The sequence below is a fragment of the Anas acuta genome, chromosome 1 (assembly GCF_963932015.1).
Source record: "Anas acuta chromosome 1, bAnaAcu1.1, whole genome shotgun sequence".
NCBI classification, from domain to species: domain Eukaryota; kingdom Metazoa; phylum Chordata; class Aves; order Anseriformes; family Anatidae; genus Anas; species Anas acuta.
In genome coordinates, this window is record NC_088979.1 from 94,679,019 (window position 1) to 94,704,097 (window position 25,079).

The 25,079-nt window shown below is 47.1% G+C and overlaps 1 protein-coding gene across 6 annotated transcripts in view; it reads left to right on the top strand.

Moving 5' to 3' along the window:
• RUNX1 (RUNX family transcription factor 1) overlaps nucleotides 1–25,079 on the top strand; it is a 156,205-nt gene that overhangs the window by 73,660 nt on the left and 57,466 nt on the right. For 5 of the 6 annotated variants that reach the window (XM_068688527.1, XM_068688530.1, XM_068688529.1 and 2 more), the window contains 2 exons: nucleotides 11,805–12,058; nucleotides 16,278–16,434. In XM_068688527.1, coding sequence (XP_068544628.1) covers nucleotides 11,805–12,058; nucleotides 16,278–16,434 — 411 coding nt within the window. Of the gene's footprint in view, nucleotides 1–10,043; nucleotides 12,059–16,277; nucleotides 16,435–25,079 lie in introns of those variants that run through there. The other variant, XM_068688542.1, reaches the window with a different exon arrangement.

The window sequence follows — 25,079 nt, forward strand, 5'->3', positions numbered from 1 at the left end:
ATTACACTTTGTTTCTGTTGCAGAGTATTTCGGAAGAAGACACTGAGTCATTCTGCCATATACCTAAGTGCTGGATAAAGCCCAGCCCTGGGGCTTTGCCACCAGAGCATTTAGGCACGATGTGCCATTCCCTGCTTTGCTTCTGCAAAGCATCACACTTAGTGAAAGCTCTGGGAAAGCCTGGCACGCTGCTGCAGGCTCCGTGAAGCTTTTCAAAAACAGCCAAAAGAACGTGACATCATTTTACTGACCTGTCCACAGTACTACAGACCATACCTAAAAAAACACCTTCATATATGGGGGATACCTTCTGCTTGGTAAGGTAGGGGAATTCTTTGTGGTGGCTATCTTTATGGTAGCATCTGAGAAATTAGCATCTCATTCTTTCATAAATTGCCTCTTACTTACTCCATCCTCTTGGACTGAGAGAAAAATGTTAGGACACAGCATCATTAGTCATGGTTGGTGTTTGTGCACTGTGTAACAGCAATACATGTAGAAAGCTCTAATAAAATGGTCAAGTTATAAATATTTGCTGTATTTTAGACTGGTTTTAACAGATACATATAGCTCTCACTCCGCCAGACACTGAAGAAAACTCTCTTTTGGTACTATAGGTAAAACAGAGTGTGAAATGAATATCATGGTACTTGGTCTGCATAGTGCATAAACCAAATGAGCAACTACATTTACGTAGTATTGTCCTGTGTATATCTGATTTACTGGTGATAACTCACACCTAGAAAGCATCTAAGAATGGTTTGTGTTGGCTAAGAAAGGCTTAAACATATTGCTGCATCTGTCTGTTACCTAAGAAAGCTAAAGTTAATACTTTTACAGTCCCTAATTTCATAATGGTACAGATGAACTGAAGGAAAAAGAGATTAAAATACCATGTTGTCTTTAAAATGAACTTGCCGATTATAGACAGCACTTTGTGCCACTAGGTATCATGGGCAACATCTGTAACTGGAAAGCAGTAAAGGAATGTCATCATAAGCTAATCTTGCTAAGCTTTGCTCACTCTACAACAACTTTCCTTTTAGAAGAGTTGTGTATGGCAGCTGGTGTTCAGGGAGCCATTTATTATGACTTGCTGCCTTGGAAAGAATATTTCGTGCTCTCATGTGTTCTGTAAGGTATATTTCAGGGCAGATTTGCAAAGAGACTGAAATTAAAGGCCTGGAAGTATAGCTTTTCTTCTCACCTACCTTGGCACAAACCAAGGCCTCACAGTTAGAGCTATAAGCAGAGGCCCAGGCCCAGGGCCAGGCCCAGCCCAGGGAGGATTTTGCCACCCCATGTCCTCCTGCACCCCACCGGGTGGCTGTGGCAGATTTCTTGGTGTCTCAGCAGGGTGATTTCGGCTGCTCCCTCCCTCTCCCCGCAGCACACGCTGCTGTCTTGCAGATCTCATCTCGGGCAGATGAGCGTGGAGGCTTTGATATGAAGTTGCACCTTATTATGACCCGAGGGAGATCTGCGGTTGAGATCAAAGGTGGTAGATGACATACCTGGTAAATTAAAAATGCTTAAGAAAAAAACCACCCAAGAGGAGCAGCGATGATTTCCATTAAAACAAAGTACCACTTTTGTAGCAATTATTTACATGTGTTTTAAGTCCAATTCCTGCAGGTGAGAGGTGCCAGACTGACAGTCCGGGACATATCACCTCTTCCCTCAGCAGGAGCAGCAGTGCCCATCCATCCAGGTCCACCCCATAGTAGGACAGCCTGATGCTGGCCATGGACATGCTCCCTCCACCACACAGCACCCTGCAGGCCTCCTTCCTCATGCTCACTGCCCATGTCCCACAAAAGGTGCCTGGGTGTAGCTAAGCCTTGGTGAAATATCTGGCACTGGGAATGGGACGGGGTCTGCCCAGCATGAACTGGTGCGGGTCCATGTGAGCAGAGGTCTGTCAGACCTTGTAACAGTCCACCCCTAGTACTGCTGCATTAGGGCATCTGTACCTGCTCTAGGTGATCCGTGGTGCTTTCAGGGTAGGCTTGGGGCCATCTGAATATCCCAAAATTGTTCTGGGAAAGGGTAAAATTTCAGAACTGGAAATAGCCTGTCTTGAACATCAGTGTGTTGAGATGTCCTCATTTAGCAAGGACTCACAGCCAGAGAAGATTCCTGCAAGCTTTTTTATCACCCTAAGAGTCTCCTAAAGCAATCAAATTGTGGAAGGGTTGTGTAAAGCAGTTTGGTGGGTTTAAGCTGTAATCATAGCACCAAAACAAAGTGGCACTGAAAAAGATACAAAAAAAGAATGAAACAATTTGGAAAATATTCTTGTAATTAAACTAACAAAAATAAAACTTAGGTAAAATTGACATATTGTGAAGACAATCATAAAGAATAAACCCGCTGAGTGATTTTGATGCCTTTGGCTCGGGGGAGGACACTCTTTGAATTCAGCCTGCAGACCTCCTGCATCCCCTGCTCATGCCACTGTGGGCTTTGCCGTGTTAGGCGTTAGAGCAGGGCAGCTTATCTAGGCACACTTGTCATTTACAGACCCCAGAGCAACCCAAGGAGGACATACACAGAAAGAGCCCAAGGTAGAGTTATTTCATCCAATATACACAGGTGTCACTGCCCGCCAGTCGGCAAAGGTGCTGCTCTGCCCATGTTTAGCCAGATGAGCTGAGCATCGGGACCTTTCCCTACAGGGCCATGGCAGCTCAGTATGGGCCCGCACGAACATGCCTGAGCCCAGACCTGCACGGTGCGGGCGGAGGCAGTCGCAGGTGGGATGCTAATCAGGGAAGAAACAATTTAGGAGATTAGCTTGCGGCTTTATCTGTGGCTGTGAGAGGGCATTAGTGGTGCTGTGCGTGGTTAACAGTGCCTTGGTGTTTTGGATGGGCTTTTCTTCCTCCGACCCCAGTTTGATCAAGTGGTGCTGTGGTGAGAGTCCCGGGCATGATTCCCCCATAAGCGAAAGCCTTTTCTGTGTGCTCATGGCAGGTTTGGGAAGGGCTAAGTATGAAGTGTGCTGGTCACTGGAGAGCAGGCTGGTGGGGAATAGCCCTGCTGCTGGCTGAGGGCACTTGCGTGGCCTCCTGCAGCTGAGACCAGCCCTATGGGCCGAGATGGACACTGGCAGAAGCCTGGTTTCAGGTGAGGAGCAGCTTCTAGACAAAGAGACATGCATAAGGTGACAGCAAAACAGTTCCACTTCACTGTGCTGTGGTGTTGCCGTGTTTAAAAGATCAAACTGGGTGCAAGACTAAAAGGCAGTTTCTCCCTCACCTTAGTCTCACTAAGCCTAAGCTCAAGCTGCAACAGCATCTCGCTGTGCCCCTCTGCAGTCTCCCTGGGAAAGTGGTTTCAGTCCTCTCTCGATGCCAGGTCACTGGGTAGCTATTGCAAATGCTCTGCAAACTCACTGCATGGAGCACTACCCTGTGGGCAAGCAATGAATAAGCTACCAGCATTTTCCCCACCATCCTTGAAGAGCTCTAGGAAAAAGGGGAAACAGACAGAGAGAGAAATACAAGCTGTCCTGACCCTTAAAAATGGAAACAGGAGGAACAGAGAAGTCTTTCCTTCACTGAATGTCTTCGCCAGTAATACCACCCGCTGATAAAAGCGCTGCAGTGTCGTACTGGGAATAATGTCATTATTTTCTTCTTGACTGCCTGTTCCATCATTCTAGCCTGTCACAGTTTCTAAACAGTGAAAGTAGTGCAGGAATAAGAAAAAGGAAGCAGTTAGTATCCTTATTTCTAGTTTTTAACTCCAGTCCACAGTGCTGCAAGACCACAGCCTTCCTTCTGGCAAGCCTGGGAGGAGGGAGCCTCCTTTGGAAGCTGTCTTTCTTCCTATCCACTATGTGTCAGGAGCAACTTTTCCCGAGGATGGGAGCGTGTAACCCTGTACTGTGTCTCCACCTCTGCTTGACCTGAACAACCAATCCCTTATTTAGAGGGAATGAGGAAGGACATTCGGGGATTTAAAAGCTTTTTTTCTGTCTTAATTTCACTGTTTCAAATTTGGGCCAAAGTTAGTAGCAAATTAGGCTTTTGTACAAGGTTTTGATAACTCTTATTCATTTGCTGAAAAACAATATTTATGTCACAGATTTGCCCTGGAGCTGACTTCTTTACTGGCAGAGCAGGAGCCTCCCAGTAATGAGCTCATGGATAATGTCCCACAGCTTCTCCGCTCAGTGGCAAAGCACTCTGGGGGTGCGTAGGGAAGAAGCTTTACCCCCAAAATATACCAAGGTTTTCAGTCCCCTGCTTATGACCCTATAGGAACTTTGGCAGACATTTATAATTCATACTTACTTTTGACTGAAGATGAAGCAAACCAACCCTAAGCAAGGCAAACCCATGCCAAGTTATTTGGAACAGATGCAGCATGCATGCTACCACTACATTTTGCCTATTAGCACCATACATATAGTGCAATTTTTATTTTATTTTTATTTTCCTGGATTGAGTACACTCAGCAGCCTGATTCTCCCTCTGGTCAGTCACAACTAATTGCAGGAAGAAAGTCTGGGGTGCGGGAGGGGAGCCTTTAACTGCACCATTCAGCTCCTAGCATCAGTCAAAGCACTGACGGGGCTGCTCCAACGTGAGTGGGGCTGTCTGGAGCACCACGGGCTGTTCTGACAGCCAAGCAGCAGTGCTGCTGCAGCTCCTGCTCCACGGCATGCCCTCACCCTTGGAGGTGCCGGAGCAGGGAATAAAGCAGTCAGGTTAATTCTGTGCCATCAGTGGAGTCCTCCTCATGCCAGGGCTGTTCCCTGATGTCCAGTCAGGTTGGAATTACTGCTCCTTTTAACTGTCCTGCAACAAAAGGGAGCTGCTCTTTTTTTTTTTTTTTTTTTTAATTTTATTATACATTTTTATTTTTCCATTTGCTGGTAAAGGCATCTGTAGTGTTCCTACCAGAGCAGAAGATCAAAAGCCCAAATGTTACAATTAGTGCTGGAGGTTGTTATGATGTGAACCTGAGTATATAAAATGCCACAGAAAATACTAGGTGTGGGTGATGTTATCTGCATTAATCTCGGCATGTAATGAGCATAGTATAATGGCACACAATGTGTATTTTTTAAGCCTCCAAACCAGCGAGTACTTATACCAGATGGCAGCTTTTCAACAATTTCCATTCCCTTCTCCACCCCATACTCCCAAGTATTTCAAGTAATTGGCTTCTCCTCTAGGGATTAGCCACAGTAGAATCGTATTAAATGACTAATTTTCCTCACTTAGCCTTTTCCCCCCTCCTTTTAATTTTGAGCTGTGCAGAGAAAGAAATCATCCAAACGCTCTGAGTATTTGTTTGTGTTTGTTTTTAGAAGCCCTCCAGAATGGCCTCAAAATCATTTGGGCTTTTAGGTCAGGCAGTACATCCCTGCGCTTCTTGGCTTCACTTCTACTATTTCTTAAACTTTCCCCTTCAAGGTGCTTGTCAAGCTCTGACTTGAAAAGTTCAAGTGATGTTGATTCTGCAGCTTCCCTGGGAGCGTATTCTCCTGCCTATTTGATCTTACGATCAACGTTGCCCCTGCTCTTAAAACTGAACTCGTTTTACTTCAGTTGGCATCTGTTACTTCTTGTCTTATCATTTTTAACTAATGAAAACAGTTCCTCCCCTTCCTCTTTATAGTTGTCTTTCATGTACTTGTAAACCGCAGTCATGCTGTCCCCTTGGCTTCCCTTTTGCCCCAAATTATATGTATGTATTTAATTCCTTTAATCTTTCCTTATAGGTAGTTCCTTCCAGACCTTTAATCACTGCAGTTGCCCTTCTCTGTAATCTCTCTCGTTCACTGATATATAGCCAATAACACCGTGGCCAGGACTAAACCCGTTGCTCTCCCTGGGATTTGAGTGCTGGGAAAATAAGCCTGCTTGCTCCCTCGGCTCTAGATGCGACCCTGCGCCGCCAGGGAGCTTCTCCCTTTTACCGTGCACCATTGCACTGAGTAACCAACTTGCATTTTGGGGAAAAATCCTACATTAGGATGCATCCTAATGGCAGAGTCATGCACTTCACACGCCCAGTCCACCGGCACGGGAAGACAAGCCACTGGAAGGTATTTTTGCAGTGGCAACTTTAACCCAGTCTTCACTCCTACTCACAAGCTTATCCACAGCAACATCGACACAGGCAGCTGCTGCATGTCTTCATGGTGATTAATATTCTCCCCTTTGAGGAAATGGGAAATGGGGAAGAAAGTTGTGATGGAGAAGAGTCCCCAAGGTGGTGGCACAGGCAAGGTGCTATGGCAGCCCCGTAGTTGTGCCCCCCGTGTTGCTGTGCGCTGAGATCGTGTCCCTGCTGGTCCTTCTGGGGCTGTGCCCAGAGCTCCTGAGCTCTGAGCTCCCCCTTTGGCTGCTGCTTTAACTCATATCTTCACCCAGCGGAGCCCTCAGAGGACCTGCAGCCACCTGCAGGCCTGCAATGCTGGGATAAATGCTGGGTGAAAAGCATTCATAGTTAGCCTCCCCCGAAGGCTGTCCTTCTCCAGGTGCATCCCGCTCCCTGCCCATTGCCACCACCAGCTGATGGTTGGACTCAAGAGAGATGCAGTGCTCTGGTTTGCGCTTTCTGGATGGTCAGGGAGGTGAAATGGTGAAAGGAAACTCCCTTCTTATGTCAGTCCGTGCCGTGTCTCTGGTAACATGCTTACTATTCAGGCAAATCATTTCCCACATCCTCAGAGTGGGAGTTACGTCCACCCGCTGAAGTATTTTGAGTGACCAGACCATGGATGGCTTTTCTCTATTTGAAAACTTGGGAACTTTTTCAGTGTTCATGTTGGGTCCCAAGTAATCAGATGTCCAGGCTACAGGTATCGAATGAAAATGTGGTATTTCATTGTTCATCACAACCCCTCTGCTATGTATAATCCGAGCTGCAGCCAGTTTTCCCTCTTCCAGAGAGAATAACCTTGGATCTGTTAACAGAGATCAAAAAACCCTGCGGGGTTTAGGCACTTCCCCCTCCCTGAAACGGAGCAAAGTTAGACTCCACACACCTGTGAAGTCCTGGCCCACTGAGCCAAATTCCCTGGCATCACACCGGCCATCTCACATCTCGTTCTCAGTGGCATCGTACCCGAGCCTCACGCACTGGGATGAAACATTTGCATTTCACTGCGCGAGAGATCACTGCAGGAAACAAGGAGCACCTTACCTTTTTACTTGCAGGCTGCTGCTTTTCCCTGTCCAATGTTTAATTACTGGAATAATGAATTACTGGAATAATGAAACATTATTCCAGCACCAAAATAATTTAATATATCACTACAGCAATAGTTTCCCTGTCAGTCACTGGAATTACCCGTGATGGTAACTGTTATGCTATAAATACTTGCAGGGGCAACTCAGAAGCCTAATCCCACAGATTTCATTTCCAAGCATTAACCCCCTGATTCACCACCAGCAGAAGCAAGGCACTCTCACACCACTATAAGTATCTTCAGGAGGGCCTAAATACTTATATTAAATTCATTCAGGTGCAAGCGGTAGGAGCTGACCCATGGAATAATGCCACGTTAAGCCCAGATGTTAAGCCCGGTGCGTGCACGATTGCATTCCCTGACGAGATTTCTGTTGCATGCGGCAGGAAGGTTGCTAAGATTGAGGTTGGGCATGTTTCTAAGTGTTGGCAAGATCAGGGTCTGTAGCCAGTTCTTTCAGTTTGCGCTCACGTTGTGTGTATGCCAGCTCCGTTACGGTCTGCATTTTTTCTCCTCTAACAAAACGTCCTGCTGCCTTCCTCGTTCAAGTTTTCTCTCGCCCTGCACAAATTCAAACCATTTCAAACAAGTGTCCACTTCTGCCTGTTTGGCCAGGGAGTGTTTGCATGTGCGGTGTGCTCAGGCTGTAATTCTCCCCTTGCAATTTAAGCTGTTTAAAATTCATCCCTAAATTGTTGCTCCCTCTCTCTTATTTCCGAAGCTTTTGCTTTAACTGTGTTATGTAAAAAGCTCGGTGCTTTGTGGTCTAGTAATCCCGTACGACAGAGGCAATGCATGGTAGATAGAGATTCAGTTGTGGTTTGTTTACGGCCGTAATAAATTGATGTCAAAATACAAACGTGAGCAGCGCTGTAAGTGAATGGGTAAAGGTGTAATACCAGTTGTGATTCCTGCTTCAAAGGGATTCTTGCACAAAGGACTGACTGTCCGAGCACAAGTCTTGGCACTGGGGATGCCGAAAAGTCTTAGCATGTGAGAAGAAATACCGACTTTAAATACCCTGCCTCATTTCCTTACTTTGCCTAATGACGGGTATCCCTGCGAGCTGCTTCATTCATTAATTCCCATCCTTCCAGTGACTGCTCAAGATACAGCAAGGGGGTAGCAAATCCCTGCGAGAGCTCCTCTCTTTGTCATGCAAAAATAAAATTATAAGGAAGATGACAGACTGCATTAGATTAAAAAATAAATAAATAGACACCTCCCCCCACCTGTCGTAAGTGTTAACGGGTATGTAAAACAGACGGCTCGATCTGTATTGAAATATCCTCACCACCGTATTTTCCCTTCCTGCCCTCTCTTACTTAACTCCTTAGCTTACCTTGGTAAAAGCGTGGTTCTGTGCAGTTAAATAACAATACAGTCACCTGCAGCCGAGATTAACATCCCTCACCTCAGCCCTGGTAAGGCTGCTAAGTTAATAAAAAAATAATAATAATAAAAAAATAATTAAAAAGTAAACTAAGTTACAGAAAAGTGTAAGCATGAAATATTTTCTCCGACTTCTGTAAAGTTGGGGCATTTTGTATTTTTCTGATCATCCACGTGTGTAATAGAATGGCTTTATTTTGTATATATCTAAAGGAGCTCGGACTGAGAAAGGATGCAAAGCACTGATTGGAATTTATAGTTCATATATTGATTAATTTAAATAGAAAATACTCCCTACCTCTTGACTAAAATAGGAGAAGCAGAGCAGAAAGAAAGAAAGGGGAAAAGGGAAAGAGAAAAAGTAAAAGAGAAAAGGGAAATGGAAAGGGAAAAGGAAAAGGGAAAGGGAAATGAAAGGAGAAAGAAAAAGGAAAAGATAAATAAAAGGGAAAAGAAAGCGGGAATAGAAAAAGGAAAAGAAAATAAGAAAAAGAAAACCCAAACACTATATGCGTCTTTTAGCGTTTTAGGCAGTGTATATGGCTATGTGCACATCACCGAAATAGCTCTTCTTATCTCTGTAATGCCCGTAAAAAGTTACCAGCCCCTAATACACCCCAGATGGCTTCCAAGCGGCAGTTTCCACCAGCCATTCGCCCGTCCGACTTGATTTTTTCCTCCCACGGGCAGAAAACATCCCCGCAATGACTTAAACCTTAAACCCCGGGGGTGAATTTCCACCGAGCGAGCGCTCGGCGGGGCGCAACTGGTGGCGGGGAGTGAGGACGGAGTTAAAAAATACATAATAAGAAGGATGATAACGGTAAGAATAATCACGGCGACGCACAGGAGTGACACCGGGGGCTTCCCCGTGCCGGTCCGAGCCGTGCCGAGCCGGGCGGAGCCGTCCCGCAGCCCCGCTCCCCGCTGCGGGCGGCGGAGCGCCCAGGGCAGGCGGCGGGCCCCCTCTGCCGGCCCCGCGGCGGAGCTGCAGCGGGTGCGGGGACCGAGCCCTCCTCGTCCCGGGGGAGCCCCAAACCCCCCTTCCCGGGGGATATCGGAACTCCAGCGCGCAAAATCATCATAATAAATGAGTAAATCACGGTAATAATGATTAAAAAAAAAAAAAAAAAAAAAAAGAAGGGCAGCCACGCCATCACTCCGGTGTAGCGCACCGGGACGGCGGGGTATGATGGGGGTCTCCGGGGGTCTCGGGGACCCGGAGCTCGCTCGGGGGCGCGCTCGGGGGCGCGCTCCGGCCGGGCGCTGCCCGCACAGTAGCGGCGGCGGCGGCGGCGGCGGCGGGCGCGCCAATTCCGGGAGCCCCTGGCCCGCGGCCGCGCCCTGGCTGCCGGCGGGGAGGGCGCTGATTGGCCGCCGCGCCGCCCGTATGCAAAGCAGCCGCGGGGATGACATTCCTCCGCGCGCCGCCCGCCGCGCGCCTCCTCCATTCATCCCGGCGGTGCGCGCCGGAGCCGAGCGGAGCCGAACCGGGCCGAGCGGAGCCGAGCCGAGCCGAGCCGAGCCGAGCCGGGCCGGGCCGGGCTGACCGCGGGGGGCAAAGGGCGGCAGCGAGCCGAGGGGTGCCGGCGCCGTGGGAAGCTTTGCGAAGACCCCGCTGTGGAAATGTGCTTTATCCCGAGCCGTCGTCTGGGCTGGAGGCTGTGACTTGTGACCCTGCCTGGGAACTTTCTCGTTTTGTTGGCTTTTATTAATTTTTTTTTCCTTTTTTTTTTTTTTTTTCCCCTAGTCGCTTCCTTCCCGCCTAGGGGTTAGCGGCGCTACCCCCACACCCGCTCCCCGGGGTGCTTGCTTTTTTTTTTTTTTTTTTTTTGCCATCGGGTGTTTTTTGGCTGCCGCCGCTTGGCCGGGTGCGGGGGCTCTGCCCGCAGCCAGCCCCCATCCACCCCGCTGGGGGAGGCGAGCCATGCTTCCCAGAGCAGGCTTCCACCTGCTGCGGTTAAAGGCTTGGTGAGCAGCCGGCTCCTGCGGCCGGATTAGAGGAAGGCTGCCTCAGATACCGAAAAAAAAAAAAAGTAATACTAATACTAATACTAATTGGCAATGGCTTTCGAAGTTGTTGCAGGCTGTTGGTTTGTCTGCTGAGGGGAACGTGAGTGAGAGAGAGAGAGCGCTGTTGCACACACAAAACCGCAGGGAGAACCCACAATTTAACCAACATCCCCAAACCCAACTTCTCAGATGTGGACCTCTCAGCCTCAGCGCTCGTGAGCGGCTGCGACCTTTCCTTGCGTTCATGGCAGGCGTTACACCAAAGACAAGTGCACAGAGAGAGATCTGAAGCTTGAATGCCATGCACTGAGCTTTTTCTTTTTCTTTTTTATTATTATTATTTTTTAAACTTTTTTTTTTTTTTTTTTCCGCGAGAATTATTGAGAGGTCATGCCACGAGCGCTCGCAAACCAAACTACTGAGGCCGATTCCCAAGGCTGCTTAAAACCCAAACCCTGCAGAGCACGTTAATGGATTCCCGGCGTGGTTAAATCCTCCGCAGATGATCCTGTAAATGTTTGATGAAGCGCGGTGTCCGTGGTGTGTGTGTGCCTGCGTGGGTATGTCTGTGCGGTGCCAGCCGGCTGACCTTTGAGCACAAAGCCCGAGACCGACCCCGCGTTTCGCTGCTCGTAAGAGCGACTTTCGCCTCCGCAAGACGCTGATGTGCTCCGCTTCCCCCCGGGACTGTAGAGGAGCCACCTGGAAGAAAGCGCTAGGCAGCTGCCTCCCCGGGAAGCCCGGCTTTCTCCTGCTCCCGGCTTGCACCCCACTCGCGTAGCTTTTGCTGGGGAGCCCTCCCGGAGCGTGCCCTGCGGGAACTTTTGGCCACGCCAAAGCCCTCGATGCCCGGGCGCGGCGGGGCGGCCCCGCACCGAAGACCCCTTCTCTTACTGGATTAACGCCACCTCTACGCGGCACCGGGAAGCCAAGAGTTAAGTCTCGGCGTGCTCGCTGCCGCAGCCGCGTTCGGCAAAGAGGAGAGAGAGAGAAAAAAAAAAAAAAAAAAAAATTAAACTTTGGGGACTGGCGTAGAACCGAGTTTCCCCCGGGTGCTCAGCCCGTATCCGTTTATGTTGGTCCCCAGAGAGCGGCTCGCCGAAGAGTTACGCTCGCTTGGCTGCTTGGTAAGAACTCTGTGGAGGTCCCTCACTCAACAGGCTTGTTGTGATGCGTATCCCCGTAGATACCAGCACCAGCCGCCGCTTCACGCCGCCCTCCACCACGCTGAGCCCGGGGAAGATGAGCGAGCCGCTGCCGCTGCCCGGCGCCGAGCACAGCGGCGCCCTGGCGGGGAAGCTGCGCAGCGCCGACCGCAGCATGGTGGAGGTCCTGGCGGATCACCCCGGGGAGCTGGTGCGCACCGACAGCCCCAACTTCCTCTGCTCCGTGCTGCCCACCCACTGGCGCTGCAACAAGACGCTGCCCATCGCCTTCAAGGTACGTCCTGCCGCCCGCCCGGCAGCGCGATCCCGGGGGGCACGGGGCGGCCGGGGGAGGGATGGGACCCACGCGGGGGGGAGACGGGACTGGCGGGACCCACGGGGGGGACGGGACACACGGGGGAGGACGGGACACACGAGGGGGGACAGCCCCGAGCCTCCCTCCCTTCGCCCGCCGCAGCCACCCGCGGAGCGGAGCGGGTGCGGGCGGGACGGGCGGGCACCCCCCGGCCGCTGCCTCTCTCCCGTAACTCTGAAAAAATGAATTAAAAATTAAAATTAGATATATGTATGTATATATAAATGTCCAAACACTAAAAGTTTGGCCGCCCAGGGGAGCAGATGCAGGCGCTGCCCGTGGCGGGCGGCCCGGAGCTCCGGGCAGCAGCCCCCGGTGGCTGCGGAGAAAATTAAAATAATAATTATATCAAATACATTTTTTTAATTATTGTTACTATTTGGGATGGTTTGAGTAGTAAATCTCTGGGCCTACCCTCCGTTGCCTTCTGCGGCCGCTTCGTTGCACATCCCTCCCTCCCCCGGCCTGCTTTCCCGTTACCCGGCTTCAGGCTAAATTCACCCCCTCCCCTTGCTCGTTTTTTTTTTTTTTTTTTTTTTTTTTTTCCTTTTTTTTTTTTTTTTTCCTTTTTCTCCCCACTTCGGCCTATCTCTGGCTGAATGCGCTGCCCTTCGTGCTACCGCTGTAGCTGTGCATCCGAGCCGGGGAAGAAACAAGGTAATTGTCCCCTCGCCACCCCGTTCTCCCAGGTGGGAGCCCCGAAAGCCCCGGGCTGGAGTTGGGACGGGTGATGGGGAATCGTCGGCTTTGTGCTTCCTGCTCCCGTCGCTGCTGCACCCCACCGCCTCGGCACGGCTTTGCTGAAGGAGGGCAGCCCCCCGGTCTTTCATTTTTTGGGGGAGGAGGAAAGGGAGAGAAGGCAATCAGCCCGGCTCCCGAGATTTTGGGAAGCGCTGCGTTAGGGAAAAGTTGTGCCGTGTCCGGAGAGCCTTCTGGTTCCCGCGGAGACAAGTCTGGGGGAAGGCAGGCGCTCATCGGCAGGGCCAGTTCCTAAATTCCCGCGTTCCTATTAATTACTGCCCTGTCACCCACGCAGCGGGCGAGTGCTGCTAATTGCTCGGGAAGCTCTCCTCCTGGAAGGCACAGCCGCTGCCCGAGAAACCGGGGCGAAACCCCGCTCCTCCGGCCCCGGCCCCGCATGTGCCCGCTCCGGGGGGTCCCCCGCTGCCGGGGGGGTCTGCCACGCGTGGCCGTGGCCGGGGGACACGGGACACGGGACGGCCACCGCCCGACCGCAGCCTCGGGTCCTGCGGAGAAGGCGAGAGCGAGCGCAGAGATGCGACCGCGGAGAGAAAACCCCAAAAACGGGAGGGCGTCCCCGTAGGGCCGGCTGAAGGGGACTGCGAGCAGCTCCCGACCCCACAACCGCTCCCCTGAAGCGGGACCCCCCTTTGCTGCCGGAGTTGGGAAAGTCGCGACACAGATCGCGAGGCGATTCGAATCGTAAGAGGGTTTGGATCGTGCCGAAACTAAGCGAGTCCTCTCGCTCCCGGGCTGCCAATGTCTTATTCTCACCTGACACCAAAATAAAAAAGAAAGAAAAAGGGGAAAAAAGCACTGAACTTTATTAAGTGTTTGCTCACAGCTATTGCATCGATATGAAGAGGGAGACAGAGAGTTTCCTCTCGCGTTTCCTTACCAAAAATCACTAGTTCTATTCGATCTGTAGGATCAGAGTATTATTCCCGACCAAAACGGTCATTCCCGTGCAATACTTTTTTTCTAAAATATAGCACGATTCTGGGAAAACTTAGAGAAAAATGCATAACTCTAATAAAGTGCCGTACAGATTCATTTTCCAAGTGCTTCTTGGAAACAATCTAAATCTTAATTTAAAAGGCCAATTTTGTTTGATTGATGCACCAGCAGCAAGTAATTCAGATAGCTGTCAATGCTGCAACTTCCCACTTCTCTGGAAATCTGTATTTTTAAGAGTGCAACAGGGTACTAGATAATGCCAGTCACCAAGTCCCAACTTATCTGTCCAGTCTTTTTTCCAATGTAAATGTTTGTATTTCTGTTTCTATTGTTTGTGACTTTTAATTCTAGTTTCTTTTCCGCACTCCGCATTTTTTTAGCATTTGTTTCTAATATTTTCTTTGCGTTTCTTATCGACAAGGTTGCCTTCAGTGTAATTTGAAAATGGTGGTTTTAAATATTTGTTCGGTAAGAGACAACTGACCCTGGTTTCGTGAAGGTTTTTTCATCCCTAAAAATGCTAGCAGGTATTTCCTTAAGTGAGCAGGCACGCATTTGCATCAGAGGAAGGCGAGGGTAATGCCCAGGTTTTCCCCTTTCTCTTTCTTCTGTCTTTAATATATGTGCCTGAATTAAGGTTTTCTGATAACTTCCTATGAACCGGGAAAGTGCATCAGGTTCACGGCGGCTGATCTTGTGAGACAGCGTGCCTTGTTACACAATGTTGTGGAAGGAGAAAACATTAGATCAAACATTTTGAGAGGGGACTATTTTATGCGAAGATCAGGAGAACTGGAAAAGCTGAACGCTGAGCACAGAACAGGCCACAGGAATGGCTTACGGCACGCAGAGGAGAACAAGAAACAAAAATGTGAGCTGCAGAGGAATGGGAAAGAGGAAGCTGAAATATATACGTAAAGAGGGAATTTTGACACAGTGATTTTAACTTCGTATGTGGAAGTGAAAATAAGGGTTATAGGTGACAAATGACACTGAAATGACACTGAAGCCCCTGCAAAGGAGAGAGTCCGAAATACCAGAGGCTGGGGACCCCTGTCTTATTGGGGAAAATAGCTTATTACTGGGAAATAAGCGTCAGAGACAGATTAAGTAAAGGGGCTGCTGATCTTGTCTGGAAAACTAATAGCAATCAGACCAGTCTGTGACAAGTTCGAACCAATTATAACTGCATGGACGTAAGCTAGAAAATGCTAAGAGGAAGGAAAAATATCAAGCAGCAACTCAGAGGACCTGGTGCAGGACTACTTCCTCTTAGAATATGTAAAAGAGGAAATAAAAACAAGCTAGATCTTTTTTTCCTCTTTTTTTTTCTTTCTTTTTTTTTTTCTTTTTTTTTTTTTCTTTTTGGTAATAGTGGTGCTGAGATCACTACTGCACTACTGTAGACTTAACTGGGGGAACTTCTTAGCAAGAGCAGCAGGTTCTAAGAAAAACTATGACAGAGGACCCGATTCAAGCACTTACTTTTGCCAGAGCAAATCAAGAGACGCACCAGACATCCATTCAATGCAGGGCAATAGCCAGGTAAAACTGTGTTGGGAATTCAGTCCTGCTCAATAAGATAAGATAAAATTAATTTTTTATTAGTTTTACCAGTGTGAATGTTGCAGATACAAGCCAGACTGATTAATGTTCGAAATCCATACATCTCCCAGAGCATCATGTCAAAAATGCAGTGAATCCTGGGTTCCTGAATATTTGTTTGATAGATGCTAGTGGTAAGGAGCTACAATGCAAGCCTTTAAAATGAGGTGAAAGCTGCTGAGCTGCTGCAGGTTTCATTAGTTCAGATTGCAATTTCCATCCACCAGGCTACAGGTGAATTCTTAAGTCAATGATATGCTTTCATGCTTCCAAATGAAAAAAAAAATAATGTTTAGCGAGTTGCAATTAAGCATTTGGTTGAGGCCTGTTTGTTCATGTACTTACTCTGAATTTATGTATTCAGATAGGTGGGATGAGCAGAGAGAGAACTGGCGCAACTGTGGGGAATTTGACCCTCAGTGTCCGTGAGATGATTGCCTTGGTTTTGTTTTCTCTTGAATTTTACATTTACATGACTTTGCTGTAGCTTAAAAGTAGTGCCACTGATGTAAATCAGATCAAAATCAATTCCTGTTACTTGAATTTGTTTGTTGCCAATTACAGAAGTATATTTTGGAAAGTTGATTTCATGTATTTTTCATGCCGGGTTGCACATTATACTTCATATTTCGGGCGCGCGTCAATGTAAAAATGTGGCCGTAACTCTGCAAGGTAGTAATGGAAGTGATTTCGGTTTTCCCCAAATGGCTTTTAGTCCCCATTTATTTCTGTTGTTGCTGCTATTTCCTATTTTATCACATTAATTGTTGGCATTCTGTGCCTGAAAATAAATGTCGCATGAGGAAGCTGAGGATCCTGCGCTTTGATTCCACAGGTGGTAGCCCTGGGAGACGTGCCCGATGGGACGCTGGTGACGGTAATGGCTGGAAATGATGAAAACTACTCCGCAGAACTCAGAAATGCAACAGCTGCCATGAAAAACCAAGTAGCAAGGTTCAACGACCTCAGATTTGTGGGTAGAAGTGGAAGAGGTAGGTATTTGTTCACAGCTGCAGTTCAGTCATCTTTACCGGCTATGTCAAGTTCTGGTTACGCAGAGAGAATTTGAATGTGGGGTATGTAGAGTTTTCGGCAGTAGGGAGATCTGATTTAGGCCAATTCCAAAGGTACAGAGCCAGCTGTGTGTTTTTCTTGTTGTCTTCTAGCCTGCCGTCCATGTTATTTCAATTTCTATATAGTAAAATCTCATTTAAAAAAAAATCATGGTCAGTGAGCCTCGTTTTGACTACAGAATTCTCCATGCCACTTTAGAACAGCACAATATTACACATGTTTAAGTTTAAATAACACATTTTCAATTTAAAATAGGAATTTTCAGCTTGTCTGGAGAACTGTGACAGTCTCAGGGCTCACAGGCACACTCTGCAAAACCTGGTCTCTGCAACAGCATGAGTCAACCTAAAATTACAAATAATTCCCACATAGATCTAATTTTTTTTTTTCAGGCTTCACCACAATGTGATGAAGGGATAGGGCACTTCTTCTGACCTTTCTTTCTCTGGAATAGCCATAGAGCCTTATACAGTAGGCATTTAATGTACTACTACTGCAAGGTGCATAGGATGGGGTAGGTAGGACAGAGCAGAGCCAAATAGATGAGCTTAATGTCAGACTTCCTGCATCTCTGTGATAACCAGGAATTACTGGTACAAATAGAAAGGCATTATGAGTCTGAGTAACAAGAGCCAAAGCTGACTTAGACTGTAACTATATGTAAATGTTGTTAGAAAGCTGCAAATAGTGTCTCGCATGTGCGTTTCACGTATCGTGTGTGTGAACAGGCGTGCAAAGCGTGATCCAAAATCCCGTAACATCAACAGAAGGACCCTTTGTAGTAATGTTGCTCTTTGGCTCAAGCCCATAATCTCAAAAACCATAAATTCCAAGCAATCGTGTTTACGTTTCTGTTACAAGATTATTTGAAGCGCTCCTCCTGCATTACTGCCCTTGCTCCTGTGAGCGGAGAGCCTTTGCGTGGCCAGAGTGGTTAAAGCAAACCTACTGAAACCAGTGAGCTGCTGCTTGGAAAAAGCACAGAGAAACAATCGGCCTCTCTGGTTTAAGGTCAAGATTGAAAAACTGTCACGTCTTCCATGTGACTTCATGTGGTATTTACTTAGGTGTTTTCCTTTTGTCTAGTTCGTATCTTCAAGTAAAATCGGAACATAACATCACGGTGTTCCAAAGACAACATTGTTGTTTCAGGACAATTCAGTGCTGTAACATTCACAAATCAAAGCGATAGTATCTACGGCACCTAAATAGGTTTCTTTATTCTGCCTTTTGGAGCTATTTGGGAGCTGCTGTCTCTCATGACCAGATTGAATACCCTGGGGTAGGCTGACCCTTCCTCAGCACCTTCTGCTCCCATGTAGTCACTCTTTGAGCATCTGGGCCATGTCCTGGTGCGTGGTGGCATGCGTGGCTCTTACAAACACGCACCGACTTACAGCAAACACACTTCAGGAGCATTGCAAAGGTGACCCACTTCTGCTCTCTTTCTCAAAACCTTTTACTCCCAGGTGCAGATGGGTCAGGCTTTAGGCTGAGGAAGTCATTCTGATTATACGCAACAGCTTCTACTTGCCTTTGAAGTCAAATGCATTTGAGGATATTCTTCCAGTGTAAATGCAGCCTGCAATTTTGGAAGAATATGGCGCTGTGAAAACACGGATGCAAGCAGCAAATACATTTTAAGTATAAAATACCCATCCAATCCCTCAGTATCCAGCAGCATTTTTAGCTGAGGATACAGAGGGAGATGTCTTTCAAATCGTGTTGTTTGGACTGTCTTCAAAATGTACTTGGTGGAAAACACCCGCAGCTGAGAACGTAGCTTCGTAATGCTAGCAAAGAATAATAATAGGGTAATGCAGAGAAAATTATATCCATTTACTGAAAACATGAGAGATGCTGTAATGTCTAAAAGTATCAGTCATTAAACGTGTTCATTTGTTATATTAAAGGTTCCACCTTTTCAGTAAATGGAATTTGCATTATGATTCAGAGATGACTGTTTAGAAGATTCAAATGAATAGCTGGCAAAGTGGCTGAGAAGCTAATAAAAACAAACCTGTAGTTCAGTTCCTGGCCACGGCAGCGAAGCTAGGAATCACAACAGTGAACTGTGGGATTTTCAAGGTCAAAATTCAGCGGCGGAGGGAGGGAAAGGGGGGGGGAGAACAGTGGCTATTCATGCAGAAGGGCTTTGCGGAGAGCCTCGCTCAGCCCCTCACCGGCCAGCACTCAGCCATGGACACGTGTGTGTGGACATAGATGTCCTGTGTTGTGTGGTGCTCTGGTGCTCAGGATCGTCTCAGCAGCAGTGATTTGGGAGCGCTGCATGCTGTTAGTCAGTCTCGGAGGTCAAATCTCCCAAGCCCCATTGGCCGCCCATCTTTGGAGCCAGTGACTAATGTATGCCTGTGTTTACTCCTCTAACAGGGGATTGTTTTCCAAAGGTGTGGATTGTTTGCATTTGGTACATGATTTCTGGGGTGCTGTTCTGTTGAATTTGTATAAAGCCTGAAGCAGAAGGTGGCTGCTTCAAAGGGCATTGCTTCCTTTGATACTTTGCAAGAGGAAAATTAACCGAAACTTTGTTTGCTGTGTAATATTTGAGTTTGAATAAGTTCAGTTGCCACCAGTGATAGTGTGATGCCAGGAATATTATATGAATAGCGACTGAAAGTTCACGTCGGTTGCAGTCATAGTGGACATTATTTGTGTACCTTGGGTGATTTAAAATCACTGCTGGAGAATAAGGAATGGTTTTGCTGAGTGACAGTCCCGGTCTGTACCTCGCTTTTCTTCCCTAAACGTCGGCTGCCGCTCAGCTGTAAACAGCCCCATTAAAAGCCTTGCGGAACTGTCGGCAAGCCACTTCCCTCTCTCTTTTAAAAGAGCAGAAAATTGTCGTCTTGATAAATGGTCTAAATCTTTTTTCTGTGAGCTTTAAATGAGCAAGGTCTAGCAAGACAGCCTGATGGTTGTTTCAAACGCCCTTGCATAAAGCTATTGTCCCCATCCCCATCCTAGTACATAAGTGGCTGTCCTCTCACCATAAGAGTTACAACAATTTACTCCATTCAGAGGTCTGATCCTGTGCGTCTGTCAAAGCACACACATAAACCAAATATTGGCTGCAACGTAAAGAACTAATCAGCATTTCAGTGCTTATTTCATATTTACCAGCAAGAAGTGACCCTGTGCTGCTCTGGCTGTGCCTAGAATTCAGAATTAAAAATAATAATAATAATTAAAAAAAAAAAAAAAAGCACTTTATTTTCTTGACACCAGGACTGGGAGCTGAGAATATCACAGGTCTCCCGAAACAGCAAGATGTTGTATAAAAGCAATTTGGCTGGCTTTCCTGAACAAAACAGATTTACATTGGAATTGGCTGGGGCCCAGAATTACTATTCCTCACCCTAGTTTGAGAATGCTACTGGGAAAACCTGCCTGTCTGGCTTGTAAGCCCGAGTAAGTAATTTCTGAAAGAAAAATGTAGTTTAAAACTTCAGCCAATCTCAGACCCTCTTGCATGATTACATGGTTAAAAAAAAAAAATCTTTATTTTTCTCCCTCCATTCATAAAAGTTTCAAACTTCAAAATGCTGCTAATGCAGAGCACCCTGTTTTCTAAATGTATAATGAACCAGTTTAGGTTACTATGATGAAATAAATCCGATGCAAAAAGCCTGACGCCCTGGAAGTTCATTGGATAAAATTAAAAATAAATAGTTATTTTGGAGAGGGCAAGCTTCGTGGCTCAGTAAGCATTACATATTTTCCTCATGGAATCATTAATCCTAGTAACTATCTTCTTTGTAGAACGTAACATTAAAAAAAATAAAAAAAATAACAACAACAAATAAACATGTTTTCCAGATGAAAATAATTATTAATAGGTTATCGTAACAGTAGCTAATGGGGAAGTGTCTTGGCTTGCTGCAGAAAATCTCAATCTAAAGCTGAAATCCGTAGCTGCAGCTTCACATGCAGCTAGCTTTCTAGAAGGCCTTTTTAAATACTGAGTTTTAGAAAGGGCTGAACATTAACCCCCCGTATATATATTTTCTACCTGCTATCATAATTAGGCATATGTGAAGAAATTTAATGACGTTTTTTTAATTTCTTTGGAGCCTAGGAAGTACCCCTTTTTCACAGGAGTAGCTGGTTGGAGAGTACGAGAGGGAGATTACGAAGCATAACCATAAGTTTCTGCCTCCAGAACTCTTCCTTCTGGATATAATTTTGGGGAAGAAAAATCAGTTTAAGCTGGAATCTCAGAAATACTTAAAACACAAAAATTGCTGGCTGGACCCTGAGTCCAATTATTTTTATTGGTCTTCTGAAGTCAGAATTTTGCTCCTTCTGTGTAGCTTCAGCCTGTGGTTGTGTTATTTAGGCACTTTGTTAAAAAATGTTTTATTTTTACTTGAGCGCATTCAAAATTATAAAAGTATGTGCAAAACAGAGGAGGATGCTCTTCAGCAGGGTCGTAAAATCAGTATTAAGCAGCCACTCGGGTCTGGGTCCAAACCATTGGAATGCTTCAGGGGACGTGGTATCAGATACTGGAGTAACAACTCGCCACGCTTGCCAGACGAGACAAAAATAGACGAAACACAGCAGAAATCATCAAAGCTGAAAAAGGGTCAGTTGGTAGAGCTGAAAAACAACTGCTTAGTGATACTTCAGGCCGACGGGTGTGCAGGGATAGCGGATGCGCTGGCGGGAGGTGGTTTGTTGCTCTGGCTAGATGTTTGGGGTAAAAATCGATTTGATTACAAGTGGGTTTGTATCACAGGGCTCCTCTCTGTCGACCCATCGGACCTGAACAGAGAATTTTTCTCTAAAAGACAGAGGCTGGAAGCGCTCATTTAGTTTTTGAGTGACTTGGGGTTGCTTGGATGTGTCGTTAATTTTACCAGGTCGCCGTGCAGGCGTCCAGTGAGAGGACTGCTGACGGGTTGGTGCCTATAGCGAGTCAGACAGCACAGGTCGCTGTGCAATTAATTAGCAAACACAGCCCTTTAAGCAGGACTGCTGTCCTGGTGCAAGCCTTTGGCAGAGGCTTGCTGGTCGGAGGAGGAGGCGGGGGAGACGGCTCGCGTGTTGCGGGCGTCCAGCCCGAGTCGTCTTCGGTGCACTCCCGGTACGTGCAGCCGTTTTTCTATGAATTGCTGATTGTGTAAGAAAGTATATGATACAGCTCAGCGAGGGTGTCTGGACTGAAAACATCATGTGGTCTGCGAGGCTGAGCATGACTGGGGCTATCTTTGCCAGCTCACAAACACTCTGCTGGGTTACTTAAAATTTGGTCTGGGCGAAAGAACTCTCAATCAGAAAGCGTCAACAGGAGAAAAATAATGGCAGAGTGATTTTGAGAACTTCCTGTCTCCGGGAGCATTACTGCTGTAAACAGTGACCATGCCAAGTGCTGAACCACTGCCCTCATTCCAATAACAATAAATCTATTTTTTGGTTGTGCAGAGCTGTGCTTGTACATTTTTTAAACTCAGGGTAACGATGAGGATGAGGCAGACACTATCCTCTGAGCATTTTCTTGTTTTCTGCAATGATAAAAGAAGTTGGGCTTACCAGGATACTGCCTCTGGAAGACAAAGTACCTCTCTAGATGAAGAGGTTGCATAGTTTCAAGTGATATGTTTGCCCTTCAACTTTTGATCTACTTATTTTTTTAATTCTTTTTATTTTGTTTTGGTTTGTATTTTAGTGTACTTTCTTCAGTAGAGACATTTGAGTTCTAGTAAAAAAAAATATTTATTTTTGTGTGTAGGTATGTATGTATATACCTATATTACAACCCAAATAAGAGCTTGTATTTTGTGCTCAAAATGAAATTATTCTGAGATATTAATTAGGAGCTGGGCTTTAGGGCTGGCTAGTGAACTTCAGATGACTGTTCTATGGCAAGCATTTCTTGTCGAATTGTCAGCTCGCTCAGCCTTAGCAGAAGTGAGGATGCTGCAAATCAGTGGCTTACAATTGCTGTCAGGAGAGCCTTCCTTTTCCAGCAGTCATGTGCATAAACCCTCATCAGCCTGAATCAGTCTCTGTTCCCTTCCAAAAATCATTTAGCAACAGAAAACAAAAACAAAAAATACGACAAAACACTTTTTCTTTTACCTTGAAGCTGACTCCACACCTCTTTCACTCCCATCCTGCTTCTCCCTTGTTTTCCCATCACACTGTTTCATCACCACTTCCTCAGCTTCTTCAAACTGACCCCATTCCCTATATCTGTGTCTGCATCCACCTCCATCTCTTGATCCCTGTCCTCTGCCAATGCTCCTCCTGCCTCTCTTCTTTGAGACAGTCACTGAGAACCCCTCACAGGGACCAGGCTGCATCCAGCAGCACCAAAGCCCCGAGCTGCTACTGTTTATATCACTTTGGTGTCTGTGGGTGAGGCACGGGTTGGGACTCATGTACCAGCCTCTACAACTGGAGCTGGGTTTGGCCTCCAGCGTGGTGCTAGGATGGAGGAATTAAATTCCTTCCACCCTCCTCCCGTGGGGAGCTACCTCCCATGCTGTGCAGGCATGGCAGGGTGGAGAGGGCTGAGAGGAGAGGCGAGGAGGAGAGCAGCAGCTGTCCCGAAGGCTTGATGCCATAAGAGCTCTTTAGCAGGGCGGTGCTTGGAGCAGTGCGTATGCACAACATCAGTTCCCTGAAGTTTAGGGAGGAACTGAAGGAAACAGTTTGGCAAGGCCGCAGAGTTTCCACAGGCTAGACTTTATGTACCACGACTCCGACAAAGCCATGTCCATATCTGAGGCCTCAGAGGCCGTCCTGCTCTTGGAAGTCATCTCTGGTAGAGTTTGGCAGGTCCCAGGCTCGTAATGGCAGTGTTATCTCCCCCTTGCTGACGGCATGGATATCCATCAAGTGACCCCGGACTTCTGCCGAGCTCTGAAATCAATGCGCATTGCATTAGTGTAATGACAGCACGGAGGAGTCCTTCCTCCAAGAAAATGAGCTGAGAGTAAACAGTCCCCATGTGCACTCCCACGCTCAGCTAGCTACTGACGAAGCGACTTGTCAGGCCGCCTTTCGGCCTTCACCTGCTCTGGGACACTGCAGGCAGAAGTCCCTCCTGCTATAGCAGCAGTGATGATGATCGCCTGCTATATCCAGAGCAGCACGTTGCTCTTCCAGACATCCCACACCTTCCTTGTTCCCTGTGCCCAGTGCTCTGCCTGCAGCTGCACCAGCAGGCCGTCATCTTCATGGCTCTATAGGGCAAGGAGTGTGTTTGGTCCCAGCTCCAGCGGCGTGCCAGAGCAGGAAGGTGTGCCAGAATCAGCCTTTGCACTGAGGTTTCCCCGCTCTCAGCCCTGACCGTGCTGAGCTGCTCCTCCCTGGGGGCTGAGCTCATGGCCGTGGTGCATTGGGTTGGACAGCAGAGGAAGCACCCTCAGATAGCCAGCCACTGCTTCTGCTGCCGGGCTTCAGCTGGATGGGGGCTCGGAGGGGAGTAATTTAGGGCTTAAGCACTTAAATCAAACCCGAATCCCACTTCAGGTAGCTAAATCCTCTTGTGAATCTAAGCCTTAACCTTTTCATGTCTGCCTCATCACCTGTAAAGTGTGGGTGATAATTTCTACCTCAAAAAGCTTATTAATGGCTTGAAATTATAGCTGGGTTAAGGACTATTATTAGGCTTAAGGATCCCAAGGCATTCTCTGTGAGAAGGTGATAGGTGGTTTTGCAGTTAAGTCATCTCATTTTGAACTGTCCTGTACATTTTGTGTCCCTGGTACTCTTTTTTTTTTTTTTTTTTATTTCCCTGAACTATTAGCAGTGACATGGTGTTCTGCTGAAAGATGGTGGCTTTGTTCCACCCGAGAGCTGGATGCACTTCTGGAGGCTGTCACTTCTGAACACTTGTTCATGTATACCCCAGCCTCTGATATATAGAAGAGCTGTGTTTTAAAAATTTAAAATCCCTGATATGTAGTAAACCACAGCTAGAAAGCAGAGGTTCATTTTTGGGGGTGGCCAGTTCATACGGAGTATCTGAAAATTCATATGGAGTGTCTGAAAGTCATCTTTGGGGAAAAAATAGCTCTACTTTAATTTCACCCTCCATAATCTGTGCTCAAACAGCTCAGGTCTTAAAAACATCGTAACAAGAAGCACTACATTTTACAACTCAAACTGCAATCTCTGTGCTGACACTCTGGTGCAGAAGCCAGGCAACCCATAGCATCTCATTTTTCCTGTGCTGTAATTATTGTCTCCACCCAAGTTCATAAGAATTTTATAGTGGTTACTGCAGCAACTCCACTTATAGTTAGAGGCTGCTTGACTTTTCCATTAAAAGGTCTTCCCTCCGCTTCCCCCCACAACCCAGCGTTTTAATGCTTTAATCCATTTTGCAAACTTGATCTGCAGGCTTTCAGTCTAAGGAGGCATCACACCCCCAAAATTCAGTTAAAACAGGTCACTCAGGTTGTCTTTCAGAACAGGATGGAAAAACACTTTTTTTTCTTTTATTTGGTCAGACACTGTTGTGTCGGACTCTGGTGCCCATGCTCACACACATGCATATACCCAGCACCTCCATCTCAAAGCCTAAATGCTG